This window comes from Clupea harengus, chromosome 23 (genome assembly GCF_900700415.2).
Source record: "Clupea harengus chromosome 23, Ch_v2.0.2, whole genome shotgun sequence".
In the NCBI taxonomy this organism is placed as follows: Eukaryota; Metazoa; Chordata; class Actinopteri; order Clupeiformes; family Clupeidae; genus Clupea; species Clupea harengus.
Window position 1 is genome coordinate 13,977,872 of NC_045174.1, and position 15,148 is coordinate 13,993,019.

Sequence of the window (15,148 nt, forward strand, 5' to 3'; positions counted from 1 at the left end):
GAAGGTCTTGTTAGGTTATTTTCACTCTGGCATTAAATGTTGTGAAAAGTTCTTTATTTTATTTATTTATTTATTTTCCTTAGACGCAGTGAAGTTGAGAAAGCCGTTGAGCGACAGTCAGTCCTGAACTTTCTGACCATCTGGACAGATATGTAGCATAATAATACAAACGCAGGAATGAGAGGAACGAGTTCCAGAAATAGTTTTTCCTCCCGAAGACAGAGAATGAGAAAAATAATGTTAGCAAAAATGCTGTCAAAACTGAAGAAAATATTTTGGAGCTCAGAGAGAGAGAGAGAGAGAGAGAGAGAGAGAGAGAACAACTTTGAGAATCTGACCTCAGACAGAAGAGAGAGACTTAAATAGAGGAAGAATCATAGATGCGGAGGACAAGCCTTCCTAATCTGATTTCTGAGAGAGGTAGAGTGTGTATGTGTGTGTGTGAGAGAGAGAGAAATAGAGAAAGAGAGTGAGTGAGAGTGTGTGTGTGTGTGTGTGTGTGTGAGAGAGAGAGAGAGGGGGGGAGAGTGTGTGAGAGAGAGAGATAGAGAGAGAGTGTGAGAGCATAGGGCTTTGGTTTCCTGCAGTGAGTCTGTGTCCAGCAGGGCTCATCTTTGAGTAGTGGGGTTGAATGGGAGTGGGGGACAGGAAGTGGGTGCCGTGTGGAATGTGCTGGGGGGCTGCTCCTCCTCTGGACCGGGGCCTAGGGAAACAGGAGACGGCCGCCACAGAGCAGCACAACTATTCTCCCCTCTTCTCTCCTCTCCTCTCTTTCTCCTCTTCTCTCCTTTGCTCTGTTTCTCCTCTTCTCTGTTTCTCCACTTCTCAGCTTCTTCTTCTTTCCTCTCTTTCTCCTGTTCTCCCCTCTTCTCTCCTCTCCTCTCTTTCTACTCTTCTCTCCTTTCCTCTTCTCTACTCCCCTCTCTTCTCCTCTTCTCTCCTCTTTCCTCCTCTTCTCTCCTTTCCTCTTCTCTCCTCTCTTTTCCTCTCTTCACTCTTTTCTTCTCCTCTCTTCTCATCTTCTCTCCTTTCCTCTTCTCTCCTCTTTTCCTTATCTTGTGTTTTACTTTCCTCGTTTCTCCTCTCATCTCCTCTCCTCTCTTCCACCGGTGACCCAGCCAATCACTGTTTGTTTAACTTTTGTCCATTATAACTGTGGACATGTGATGTCCTCACTCCTCAGGAATCCCTTTTAGGCACTTCCATGAAATCTCTTAAGTAAGGTCGCAATATCACAGCAATGGAGAAATAGAGCAGGGAAATGCGATTTTAATGACCGTCCCCTGAAAGTGCTTGCAGATTCAGGTGAAAACACACACACACAGAGAGAGAGAGAGAGAGAGAGAGAGAGAGAGAGAGAGAGAGAAGGAAAGAGAGGGAGGTAGTGAGGGAGTAAGAGGGAGACCAGGAAGTCCTGGTTAGTGTCGGTTGGGCTGGAGGACTCGGGAGGAGGTGGGCGGATGCCTCCCCGTGTTGGCAGCGCATAATTCACACCAGCTGTTGTAGAGACTGCGGGGACGCAGCTCTGAGAAGTTGGCTCTGACCAGAGACTGTTATGACAAGCGATGGAAAGAGCCCTATTACAACCCAAGCTAGCTTGGCTTTCCCGAGAGGTTAAAAAACAAAAAAAATAACGGTTGTTTAGTTTTTCCACAACAAAATATGAACTGATGTGGCTTAAATAATGGTATTTTTTCAAAGTGGAATGCCTGTTATTTCATTAAAAAAACAGAGCGTACGGTATTATGGCATATTTCTTTAAACCACTTGGTGTTATTGAGAATTTTTGTGTTGTTTTTACTGTTTTCTGCAGAAGTTATTTCTATGTAAATCAAAGCATGTGGGAATTCTCCAACAGAAAACTATCATTTGGCATTAGACGTTTATGACTGAAAAGTTTGCAAGCTTTACAGAAAAAAAATATAACAATTGGCCCATTTATCACCAGAGATTCTTTTGTCTTCATCTTGAGTTGAGATCAGTGGTGGCAGTATATTCATAGCAAAACAGATTTATGTCTGATTTTCTGAGTTTGAGTTTCATGATGATTGTACATGTGTTAAGCATCCCAAGGACATACATTGATCTTTTTTTTAAACATCTAATTGTACACAACGACAGTGTCAAACCAGTTATTCCCACATTTTCCACCCTGTCAATTTGTGTTACTGGTTCATGCCTGTGGAGAATCATCCTTGTTTCAGCTGCTTGTGTGTTTTGTTTTCCTTTTCTGGTAAGAAAATGTATATGTAAAAATCACTGAGTGTTTTGGTCTTCCATTTCCTGTGTTAGTTAGCATAGCATACTCCTGCATAGCCTGCATTACTTCAGTGTATTCGACTGGAGCAGAGCGTTTTTATGGTTTCTGAATGAGCTTCATCGGTCTCTCTCTCTCTCTCTCTCTCTCTCTCTCTCTTTCTCTCTCTCTCTCTCTCCCCCCCTTCGCCCTCTCTCTCGCGCCCTCTCTCTTTTTCTCTCTCTGGCGCCCTCTTTCTCTCTCGCCCTCTCTCTCGCGCCCTCTCTCTTTCTCTCTCTCTCTCAATCTCTCCCTCTCTCAATCTCTCTCTCTCTGTCTTTCGCCCTCTCTCTCTGTCTTTCTCTCTCTCCCCCACTGTCAGTGTACTGTGTGTTAATGGATAATGTGACTTCATACATCAGAGACCTGCAGGTCCCGTGTGAATTCTTATGCACTTATGCGCAGAGTGTCAACACTGAAGCGATGTGTTATACAGAACCAGGGTCGCACAGGGTCGACTGTTTTATCATCATTTCTAAACACAAATCTTTTCCCCTCCCTCACATCTGCGACTGAAATGCAGGTAGAAACTTGGGTTTGTGCATTTTTTCGGGGGTTAGATGTTTGGCACGAACACAAGATGTGTATTTTTTAAGGAGGTAAACACTCTTCACACCTGTGTCGTCTAGAGTAGGCTGGACAGCTTTTAACAGACACTCTGCTCTCTGGCAGCTCGCTGGAGCATATCTCTGTGATCATGAGGCATGATGGTGTCTCTGGATTCGTGGATGAGACCTCACTATGAAGATGCTGAAGATTGAATATTAGAATTAAATATGATTCAAATAGATTGTTAGAACCTCTTTTTTATATTAAGACTTGGAAATGGATGATGACAACTTACACAACAAAAACCATCCTCCCTTAGAGAGCATCATGGTATCAGATGTAGACATGCTTCACTCTATTAAGATGTTTCAGGAGTTGTTGGGAATGATTGTGGTGTAAATGATTGATGCTTTTGTTTATAACATGTGATGAAATGCCTGCTGTTTATGCCTCGTAAAAACCATTCGGACATGCCTTGCTCGACATACATTATGTAGTGTAACCATTACAGCATCACAGCTGACAACATACTCGCCAACAATTATTAAGTCAGCAAATCGGGTTCTGTTGGAACCTTGACAAACCAGGATGGAACATTGCACATCGTTAAGTTTGTTTTAGTGTTGCTAGGCAACAGCAGACGCAGTTTTTCCCCCTTTTGAAGCCCACCACAATGAGGCTCGCGCCGGCAGGAAGAGGGTCTTCTTCTCTCTTTAATTCCCTGTCCCTTTCTCTCTCGCTCTTTCTCTCTTTCTCTTTCTCTCTCCCCATCTCTTCCCTTCTCTCTGTCTATCTTCCTATCTCTGACTGTCTCCCACCCTTATTTCACTCACATCTCAGCCTTCATTTCATTCCTCTTTCATTGTTTTGTTTTCCACCTCTCCATTTTTTGTCTTCATCTCTCCTCTTCTCCTTTCTTCCCACTGCTGGTAAATTCCTCCCCTCTATCTTCTCCTTAAACACCTCTCATCTTTCTTCTTTATCCCTCTTTTCCAGGCATGAATGAATCTTTATTGCCCAGACATATCTCCTTCACTCCATCCCTCTCTCTTTCAGCCCAAACTCTCTCTTCATCCCATCCTTCCATCCGTCTCTCTAATTATGTCCATTTCCATCTCCATTTCTCTTTCATTAGCCTCCCCCAACTCTCCTTGGGTTGTTTGTCCCCCCACCATCACCTCTGTATATTCCACAATAGATCACACTGGCAACCCATTATCCACCACATCACTGATTGCTGGTGCTTGAATCTTGAAGCCAGTCATGCCTTTTCACTGGTGTATTCTCACCACTGACTTCCATGACGGCTTGAAATCATTTGTCCAGCTGGCCTCTCCTGGAGTGATATCATTGGAAATACACCGCTCCACCTACCATCTGAGAACAGCCAAATCAAATATGCCTCGGTACCATTTTCACTTGATAAATGCGCTGCCGGTATTTCCGAGCTGACGCAACTGCTTTTGGTAGGACCCCATGCAGAACTCTCATCAGCTTGCTGTTACCTGCCGCCATCTGTGTTGTTTGTTCCCAGCGAGTAGAGGTAATCTGCCGGTTCATCGGTTCAGAAGATAAAGCTGACACAGGGTTACAGTTAAGTGTAGTGATTTGGCAGTGGTTTTAATCAAAGCTAATTGCAAGTGACGTACAGCAACACAGCCCTTACTGATGATCAGTTCAAAAGATACGGATTCCAAGTTTGCAGTTACATGTAGTGATTTGGCAGTGGCTTTAATCTGGGCAACACTGTTCCTATTCCTATAACTATGATCAGTTGAAAAGATACAACTGATTCCAAGTTCACAGTTTTGTTTTCTCTCAGCCATTTAAACGCTTTTACACGCCTTGTATCCACAGCTGCTTAAGTGTGATATAGCTGATGGATAATTGTTGATTGAGGGAATAACATAGGATGCAAAGTACTGTAAATATGTCTTGTTGTTTATATGGAGTTAGATCAGTGATATGATAGATGTAATTGAGGACAGAGCAGAAAACAAGGATGGGTTTTTTCATCGCTATGATGGAATCGTCATGCTCGGTTGGTGTCTCAGCATCAACTACAATAATGCGCTACGATGTTTCCCACAATAAAACTATAATAAGCGATTGGTGGAAATGGCAGGATTCTCATAAAACTTTCCTCACAGAGTTGAAGGCCAACCAGCCCTGACGGAACCCCAGCATCCTCCACAATAAGGCTGGGTTGCCGAGGCTCACCGCCGCCTTGGCGACGGACCATACTGGCAGCGTGTCGCCATCTTGGTTGACAGCGGAAGGAGACAGGCTGGATTGGCAGGCTGAGTTTGTGTAAAGCTGTCAAAGATGATCGACTGTTGTGCTACCCTCTCTGCCACCCAGAAAGTCCATCCATCCATCTACATTCTTTTATTCAAAGGCACTGACAAGGGACAATCTGAGACACAACTTTCTTCCAAACTCATCAGGCCCTTAAGAATTTTAACTCAGTGCTTTTAGGATTGTGAAAGGTTTTATCCACTACATCATGGATGTTGTCTTTTTGCACATTGGTTCTCCTCCCTTGCTCTATGCGTGACTGAATCCATAAGTGCCCCACTGTATCATAATTAAACTGATTCTAATTAGGTGTACAGGCACACAGGGGTAGATGCAAATTGTGTAGGGCGTAAGGGCTTCAGAAGAAGGATTGACAACCTGTTGTAGAACATTAAAAGAAAGTCTAATTTTGTCTCCGTATGTCTGCGAAGGGAGAGGAGCGACTCACTTGATGTTGTGACTGACAAGGCCTCAGCATTTGTCTTTGCACGTCATCATTTAGTAGATTTATTCTCTTGTGAGACATGGCATGCCTTAGACAGATGCTTGTGTGGGAAAGAGGAAGCCCCCTCCGCAGACTCTTTTTCTCTGCTTGTCTTTGACTGCCAACGATGAGATGCTTGAGACGAGCAGCTGCTCGTGTTGATGCGTTGTTGTTTGTGAGAGCCAGCATGCATTTTTCATTAGGGGGTGGGATTGTGGCGGAGCCAAGAGACAGAGTTGATCACAGCTGATAATCAGATGGAGGTAGCATATGTTAGCGTGTTAGCATGTGTTAGCATGTGTAAATATGGATTTGTTAGTCTTTGAGGTATCCTTGTAGAACTCTCTCTCTCTCTCTCTCTATCTCTCTATCTCTCTCTCTCTGTCTCTCTCTCTCTGTGTATGTGTGTGTTTGTGTGAGTGTGATGCTGATGAATACCTTGTGGTTCCAGCACTGCAGAATTGCTGAATAGTCTGTTAAATAGCAGGAATGCGGTAGGCATAATATAACTACCTCTTTTGACCATACCAATCCACTTTTGGCTTTAAACATCACAGGACATAAAAAACCACATTGTGTTTAATGAGACTGAAGAGCTATTATCCTAGCGGCAGCCGATTGGAATGATAGGTGCGTTTACATTCCCTTCACGTGACCCTGTACCATCACTATAAATTTGAGTCTATTATAAAAATGATCTGCCTACAAGAACATACTTAAACGGTTGAGAAAAACTACATATTTCTGCGTTAACAATGGCATAACTCACAAATGAACCACTGCTCAGTAGCTTTAAATGAGAAATTATTGCTCACGCAGTATCAGTTATTTCCATGTCTGGCATTCATACCCCCCTATTTTGACTTACTCTTGTTTTAACAAAGTACCCTACTTTTGAGTTACACCCCCTCACATTAGTGTTCAGATGTCTTGTGGGACATTTTATCCGAGTCTTGTGGTCCTGCAGGACTGACTCAGCTGGTGCCTGCGGTTTGGGGGCAATATTCAGCCAATCTGCTCCCAAAAAACTGCCTTGTAATTCTCCTGTTATAAATAAACATTTTACAGTAGGCTCCAGTAGGCCCTGGCATGTATGTAAATCTTGGCTTCGGAAAGTCCGCATCGGACCAAGCAACCCTGCGAGGATGGCAATGAGGCTTGGTTTTTGCGGTGCTCTGTGCTTTTTCTGCGAGTGACCAGATGAAACTTTATACTTCAACCGGACCCACTTGTGTAAGATATTCTTGTTTATTTAGTGTGATTTACAGTAATTGCCAAACACTCAAGGTTGTGCGATATTTTCAAACCTTCTGTGCAAATACAACTCCTGAAAATCCTGAAATTGTAAGTTTACATCATTAGCATTTAGCATGTTATCCCACACTTATTTCGCTGATACAAATGGTGTAAAGGAAAGAAAAATAATAACATGGGACTACATCACTAAAATAAATAGTTAATGTTAACTGGCAGAGCAAGCCCAAACCCCAGAGTGTTTGTTGGAAGGGCCTGGTTGGCAGAGCGTTTCACCTAAAGTGCTGACAGAGTGGCCTTCGTTTGGCTCCCCTACAAACCTCCCCTATCTGACCCAGTGGACTGATACAGGACAGAGCTCCTTGGGACCAGACCTGCCGCTGCTACAGGCCATTGTGGAATATTCTAGAATATTTAGTGCACTGCTAGCGTGAGTTTTAAGATGTTAATGACCACAACAGAATGACCCTTTATGGTGTTTGCTTTTGTAAAATCTCCAATATTGAATATGCTCCTGTACTGATTTTAGGACCACATATCCCAAGCTGAGAAGGCGTTTGTAAAAAACTTTCCATTGAGTACGACTGCCACCACAAACTTATTTCGATAGATCGAAAATTCAGCCGCTCTGTTAATCTCATGTCGATGCATACCATTGCCTCACAGGTGTTGAACTTGGACACAATGCTTGGACAGAAAACAAATATTTAGGCGCCAGTCAGTCCTCAATGAGTATATTTGAAGCTTTCCACATTGTTGTCAAAAACAACAGTTTAGATTTAGAGTTTAGAGTTGTCAGGCAGGACTACACATTTGGCCAGACGAGTGGGTTTGATGGTGGGGTGAAACTGGTGTGCTTGGATCTGGTTTGGTTGGGCAGTCGAGCTGCTTTGAGACTGTCGCAACCCAAGGCCTGTGATTCCCCATCATCTGGCAATGGTTTGTCTACACAGGGAAAGACTGGAATTGCTCAAAACTCCAGTTCGAGATTAAAGCTGATTCCGGAAAGGTCTGTGAATGGTCCTTGATTGGCATTGAATAAGGCTTGGATTTATTCTAGTTATTTTGTCTGCTGAAGTCTAACAGTGCTTTGGACCTGTGTCTAACTCACCTGAAAGAGAATGGTAGCCTGATCAGAACATTCACAACAACAATGGCAACATTTGTGTGAAGAAATGTTCTTTTTTTCATGCTAATGCTTTGTGGTCTATCTATCTAACTCTCACATTCATTATGTATATGTTTACCATGAATTTAATGGATGATAGCTGAAGCAGAGTTTAGATATTGTTTTGCGATATTTTGTTGCTGATAACAGAAATGTGGCAGTTGAAAAAGGCAGGATCTTATACGATGATTTGCCATTTTCATTCTAATGCTTTGTGGTCTTTTAGTGCTCACATTAATTATTTTAACTATGAATTGAATGGATGATACTGTAGCTGTAGCAGAGTTTAGATATTGTTTTGCGATATTTTGTTGCTCATAACCATAAACAAATGTGGTAGTTGAAAATGGCAGGAGCACATACAATGATTTGCCATTTTTTTTTTTTTTTTAACTTTCGTATTCTTCTCTGCAGCTGCCACAGAAGGAAGAGCGAACGGAGGAGAGGACTTCTTCCAGAAGGTAGGAGCACTTCCACTAGCTAAACACTTCGCTGGCACCCTCACCAGCCAAAAAAGTAGGTCAGAAGCCACGGTTGGCAAATGTATACGGCCATCAAACTCTTAATACGGACTCGCTGAAGTGAGGTTTTTACTTTTATGGGTCAGTTGTTGAATGCACGTGGGCATCAGACACTTAAAGGCTGGGTTTGCCACACTTCTGATCCAGTGCACTTTTTGTTAAGTTCAGCGGGGTGTAATTCGACTGGCTTTTGAGCTCAAATAAAAACCTTTCGCCAGAATCACAGACTACACCTTTAATGGTGACTTGCTGAAGTGAGGTATTCATACTGCTTTTATAGGTCAGTTGTCGAGCATGTCTGTCTTTCTGAAAATCCCCCTGAAATCTCTCCACAGCAGAACAGTGTTGAATGTCAGTGCAGGAGTAGGGGGCTAATTGGGATGGTTGCACTTGAAGATTGAGTTTCGTGTCTGAGTGCTTCGGGGTAGGGCCTGGGTGGCGGGGGTTGAAGGGTGGGGAGGGGGAGGTGGGGGGGGGGTGAGTCTGGTGACCCAACACACAACAGAAGTCATGACATTATATGAAAAACACGTCTGCTCCTGAGTTTCGAAGTGGAGGTAGCCAAGCAAAGCACCGGGTGCATGTTTTTATTCTTTCGGGAGGTTGAGATGGAAATGGTGAATAAGCTTTTTTTTAGGGGGGGGGGGGGGTGGTGGATGGAGCTCACAGACCTAATTGGCGCAGTTTAGACAAATACAGCCAGGCAGCCAGGCACATGTGGGGTGCCCCAGATCAAGGCATGGGGGTAGGGAGTTAAAATGGGGCGAGGTGCCCACTTGCACCCGGTGGACGGTGCCTCCGCATACCAGAGAAGGGAAACACCTTAAAAATCAACACTCAGTTTTCATTTTTTATGTTGTTCATTTTAAATTTTTTTTTCACCTCACCCTGCCGAGTGAGCAATCTGTCAGTGTCACAGAAAAAAGTCCAGTGTGTGCGCAGGAACTCTGGGAGTCCATTGGTGTGAAATGGAATTTGCGTGGGAAAATAAATGAGTTAGGGGAAGGGTGGGGGGTTGTCGGGGACTGTGTGTGCAGGTTTTTTCTGCCGGGCGTTAGAGGCTTGACCCAGGTGACTGCTGGTTGCTGCTGCTGCTGCTGCTGCTGCTGCTCCCCCTGAGGCCCTGAGGGCCTCCCTGTGCTCTTAGCCACGGCTGATCCTGGGCTTCACATTCACACATGTCAATTTGGCCCTTTCCAAATAAACACCGCTCCCGTCATGTCACACTCAGTATATTTGTAGTTTGTCAGCGGAATTAGTCGCCGTTGAGTGGAGGATTTGCTGAGCAGCCGAAAGGGCCGAGCTCCCGTTACGGAGCGAGGGGCTCGAATACGGCAGGTTCCAGAAGAATCGGCAGTTTGAGCGGTGAGCAGTGGTTCACATGGCTGAAGTGTTTTTCCTACTATTTTCACATTGACATGGCGAAGGTGAAAAGAGATACTTTATCCAAATAGTCGTTACTGGACGACGTGAAAGGAGAACGTCGCTCCGAGACCTTGGACAAATTGATGTCCAATTATACCGAACATGACTAGAGATGAGTCTTGATTTTACAACTGGCGAGGTGGGGGGTGGGTGAAGGTATGGTAGTGTTTAAAGTGATTTTTTTTCTGCTTTTTTCATTTGCTAAAAAGACAAGCGTTGAGGTATCATCTGTCCTTGATGAGCACCTGGTTCAGACTTCTCCAGCTGTGTGTCAATGGAACCCGCCGTAACAACCACCCCCCCCCCCCCTAGCTGACTCAGCATTCCACACTAGGAAGCTCGGATTCATAGGTTCGCTCGCTCGTCCCCCCCCGACCCACCTCAGTCACCGGATCGGGCCCCTGAAATCACGCATGTTTTCAATCACAACAGTGGAGTTCCCGCCGATCTCCACCGCGGTCGCCCGCCCCGCCTGGCCACTCTGTTCCAGGGCCACACCAGAGGCCGTGCTGAGCAGCTCGCACAATGGAGGGATTCAGCCGTGTTTACGTTCTAACTGTGCTGCCCCAAGATTTCTGGGGCCCCTCCAGCGCAAGGCTAAACCTCTCGGAGCCCCCTTTCAACCTCTCTCTTCGTCAAAAAGGCATGCCAATGTCTGGGCCATCCGTCTGGAGGTGCTGAAGTCTTGGCGTGGTTGGTTCAAGGACAGGGGGGTGGAGAGAATATGAGGCTGTGTTGGCTGTTGTCTGATTGTTGTTCTAAGTCAGTGCTCCTAGTCATCGTAGTTTGAAGGGGGAATCTTACTTGCCTCTCGGCTCAGGGCGAGCTTTTGAGAGGCTTTAAGTTTCAGGCTCTGGAAAGGACATGACTGTTCAGACAGGTTAGACGAAGTGATTCCTTAACACTAGTATTTAACACTAGTATTAAGATTATTCCACATTTCCTGTCTAGGCAGCTTTTGTTCTATACAGTGTTCAGTATACGCTGATCGTTTTGGCACAGGCTAATAACAACAGTTATCAGTGAATGCATTGTCACAAAGGAAAAGATGAAAAGGTTTAATCCAAACATTGTGTAGACCTTTTGGGCCTAGCATGTCTTCATGCTTTTCCCCCCATTGTCAGTCCAACCATATTCCTATCCATTCCAAACCATAGCACTCTACAATAGAAAACATATCAATGGATTATATAAAACTTAAAAAACTGCCACAGCTGATGATTCATCAAAGTGGTTACTCTCTACAGAAAACACGGTCCAAAATAGACCTGAATTATAATCAACCCGTCTTCAGTGTGGGGCTAGCGTGCTGGAGAGCAATAGGAAGCAATCAATGGCTTAGTGGAGTGGGGCTATTAGTTGAGTAGGGCTCTTGGAGTGTGCTACGCAGGATGTATGTATGTTTGTTTGTTTGTTTGTTTGTTTGTTTATTGTGTGTGCGTGTGTGTGTGTGTGTGTGTGTGTGTGGACTCATGTTTGTTTGTACCAATGAAACTGTAGCGTGTGTCTAGCGTTCACCAAGCCAGTGTTGGTGTTGAAACAGCCAGGCCAGTGTGGCTTTGGATATGCACCCAAGCAATAGAGCATCTGAGGGGTCCAAGCGGAAAAATATAACACTGTGGTTTACGTGGCCAGGTCGTCATAAACATCATTCATCATGCATGAAAATGTTAGGGAAGGTGTCTGATTTTTGGACCTTTGTAGAAGGATGTTGGAGCTCGACTTGACTTGTGAAGTGGTTTTGGGTTTCATTGGTGTCCTACAGGTAAATACAGCCTGTGTTGGCAAAAGGGCTTACACTGAGCCTGGTTCCCGTCATAATTCAGTCTAATTCCAACGAATTTGAGTTTAAATGGCTATGAAATTCAATCGCTCTCATATTCACCTTGCATTCATTCTCTGCTGAATCTACTTCAGGTTTCTTTTTTGTCCACCTGGAATAAAGGCTTGAACTGCGAAAGAAAATCCTTTTGTGTATATAGCCGTAAAGTGCTCTAGAACTGGCTCTCGCGGAATTCTTTGCTTTGCCGATCTCCCGACCTTCGGGTGATATATAAAAAAAACGTTTCACATGTGTTATGAATTTCGGGACGTGCAAAAACAAATATCATACATCTGATAGGATCGTCCAGAACATTTGGTATGGTCGGGTAGGGTCGTAAAGTCTCTCTCCGTCTCTTGTGTGTCACTTAACCACGCGTACTAATGGAAAATAGGATTCGAGCCGTTTCCTGCAGGTTTCAGCTGCCCACCCCCCCCCCCCCTCTCCAACACCCCCCATCCCGCAACACCCACGCCCATGCTTGGACATGCCTCAAGGCCTTGCTGAGGTGAAGTGGCCGCAGAGGACAAGAGCTTTAGGGGAAGAGAAAGAGAGAGAGAGAGAGAGAGAGAGAGAGAGGGAGAGAGAGAGCGAGTGTGTGAATGCGTAGGCCTCGAGAAGGAGCGGCATGTTTTTTCTGATCGCTGTTCGATGAAACCCAATCCGTCTCCAGCGGCAACACGATCATATGGAAGCACTTTGTCTGGCACTGCAGTATCAATCCCACCCCCACTCTCTTACTCACTCCCCAGCTCTGCATTCAGTCAGACTGGGTTGTGAGCTGCGTCGGTTCACCCGAGCTATTTTTTCGGGCGACGCTGCGGCTTTTCCAAAACAATCGTCAGGGTTTTTCCCAAGGCCTGGGAGAGAAGCGAAGGGTGTGTGAATCTTTAAAACTCATACGTTTTTATTTTATTTTTTATTTTTTTGTATTGTGAAATATCCCTCTGAGTTTCACAGGGATTGACTTGTTCTGTGTGTAACTGTGTGCTTCCTTCCGGGACTGACCTCATACTGGGTCAGCCCACTGATCTGAATATTTTAGATCACTTCTACCCCCCCTTTCACCCGAGGTCCCTCTCTCATCGCTCTCCTCTCTCTCTCGCCTCTCCCCCTCTCTTGTGTAAATAAGCTGAAGGAAAAGGGGCCAAAAGGCCATCGTTGGCATCACTCTGGAGTATCCCACAAGTCCGCCTGTCCGCCCGCCCGCCCGCCTCGTGCTTTGACCAAAGGAAATGAACAAGCGTCAGATCACTTTCAGAAGATGTGGGAGGAGGAGAGTCGAGAAAAAAAAAACTTCTGAAAACAAAAACATTTGTCTGCGTTAAAAATAGTAGCGACTGATGGCTGGAATGCGTGCATGAATCATTCAGGGATTGAAACCTTCTGAGATCATGGGCTCTTCAGAAGGCAGCCGTAGGCTCTTGTGGAGGACTGTGAGTGGGAGGCGGTGGCGGTGGTGGTAGTCACAGTCTAGAGTGGGAAATAGGTGCCATGCGTTCCTCTGATATGGCACACACACATGTGTGGGTGTTGTCCTCCTTCATCAGGCATCTGTCTCCAATCAGCGCACAGACTGATTCTGCTCGGGGAGGAACAGAAATAGTTTCGTCATGCTTTAGGAAGCTTTATACGCACCAAAACTAATGGACGCGCCAAGCACACGGGCATATGCCTTTCATAATCCAGGCTGGAAGAAAAAAATCAATTAGTGTCCATCTGCAAATTCGCAAAAAGACTTTTTTCCCTTCTGTTTATTGTCTTTTGATGGAGCAAATGTGGAAAGGTCATTAGAATCATTTGTTTCTCTGAATCGTTAGCGGACTGTTAACTAAGATGAGTAAGAGTAAAAGGCTTGATGCATTAACATGAATATGTAAAAAAGATTAAAAAAATAGGCCTAGTTCATTTGAAGTATTTATGGTCAATGTTATTTTGTAATGAAAATGAAATTGTTCACGTATGATCTAGGTAATAGCCTTTTCATAATAATGCAAGGACTTTGGCAGTGCCTGCCTATAGCCTATAATATAATTCAATTCAATTCAATTCAATTTTATTTATATAGCGCCATAACAATACAATTGTCTCTAGGCGCTTTACAGAGCCCAGAGCCTGAAACCCCCTTAGTGCAAGCACAATGGCAACACGGGCAAAAAAAAACTCCCTGTTAGTCAGGAAGGAACCTTAAGCAGAACCACGGCACATAAGGGGGAACCCATCTGCTTGAGGTCGGCCGGGTGGAGATAGGAAGGGGGGAAGGGGAGGGTTGTGTGGCAGAAGGGGAAGGGAAACAACAGGTGTTGTACATAGCCTGCATTTGGTAGATGTACATAATATATATACAGACATCCGGTGGTAAGAACATTATGCAGACAAGACCAGTTTAGTGGGTATACACTGTCCTGATAGGGTTACTATTACAGGGGTAAGGGGAGTAGGAACAGAGAAACATGTCGATGGTGGCAATAATATATATTGTATATAAATGCTAGCATAGGGTATGAGGTAGAGTAAGTGTACGGCAGTGCGGTGGCGGTGGGTGCAATTGGTTGGGGGTTTCTGCAGGTAGACCGGGTGGAGAGACTACAGCAGCGTCCCATAGCGAAGATAGTCTAGATTAGGAGAGAAAGAAAAAGAACAGAGTGAGTGGTGTAATGGTATAATGTGATGTAATGTAATGTAATATCATATTATATAAATCATTTTGACATTGAACGTTCTTTACAATGAGCAGAGTGGATAACATGTTGCAAAATGACCCGTGACAACAGGAAATAACAACATAATCATTAGGCTTATGTTATATATCACGGAAATCATAGCCTACAAGCTGGAGAAATCAAATCAGAGTTCTCTTCTTTGCTGGCTGTATCTCAATCAAGATACAATAAACACAAAATGACAACTCAAAATATCCTGCTACCTCAAACACTGACAACAACCCATGCATTTGAGAGAAATGGTCCAAAATGGAATCTTTTCTTGAGGCATCGGCTAAATGAGGCTTTGAACGTCACGGATGACGTAATTTCAGCAAAACAATGCAAGCCTTGATACGGAGCGCCGACAGGAAGTGCTTCAAGTTTTTGACACAAGCTTCAAACCCCTCAGTTTCAAGAGTAACATCTCTACTCCACCGCATACCATGTTAACCCAGGGTAATATTCCATGGAATACCATCTTAAACCAGAGTAATATTCCATGGAATACCATGTTAACCCATTGTTATATTCCATGGAATACCATGTTAAATCAGAGTAATATTACATGGGATACCATGTTAAACCAGAGTAATATTCCATGGAATACCATCTTAAATCAGAGTAAT

General features: G+C 44.4%; 1 protein-coding gene across 2 annotated transcripts in view; it reads left to right on the forward strand.

The window, feature by feature from the left end:
- LOC105891193 (protein bicaudal C homolog 1) overlaps window positions 1–15,148 on the forward strand; it is a 73,687-nt gene that overhangs the window by 6,246 nt on the left and 52,293 nt on the right. For both annotated transcript variants that reach the window (XM_031560779.2, XM_031560781.2), the window contains exon 2: window positions 8,464–8,510. In XM_031560779.2, coding sequence (XP_031416639.1) covers window positions 8,464–8,510 — 47 coding nt within the window. The remainder of the gene's footprint in view (window positions 1–8,463; window positions 8,511–15,148) is intronic.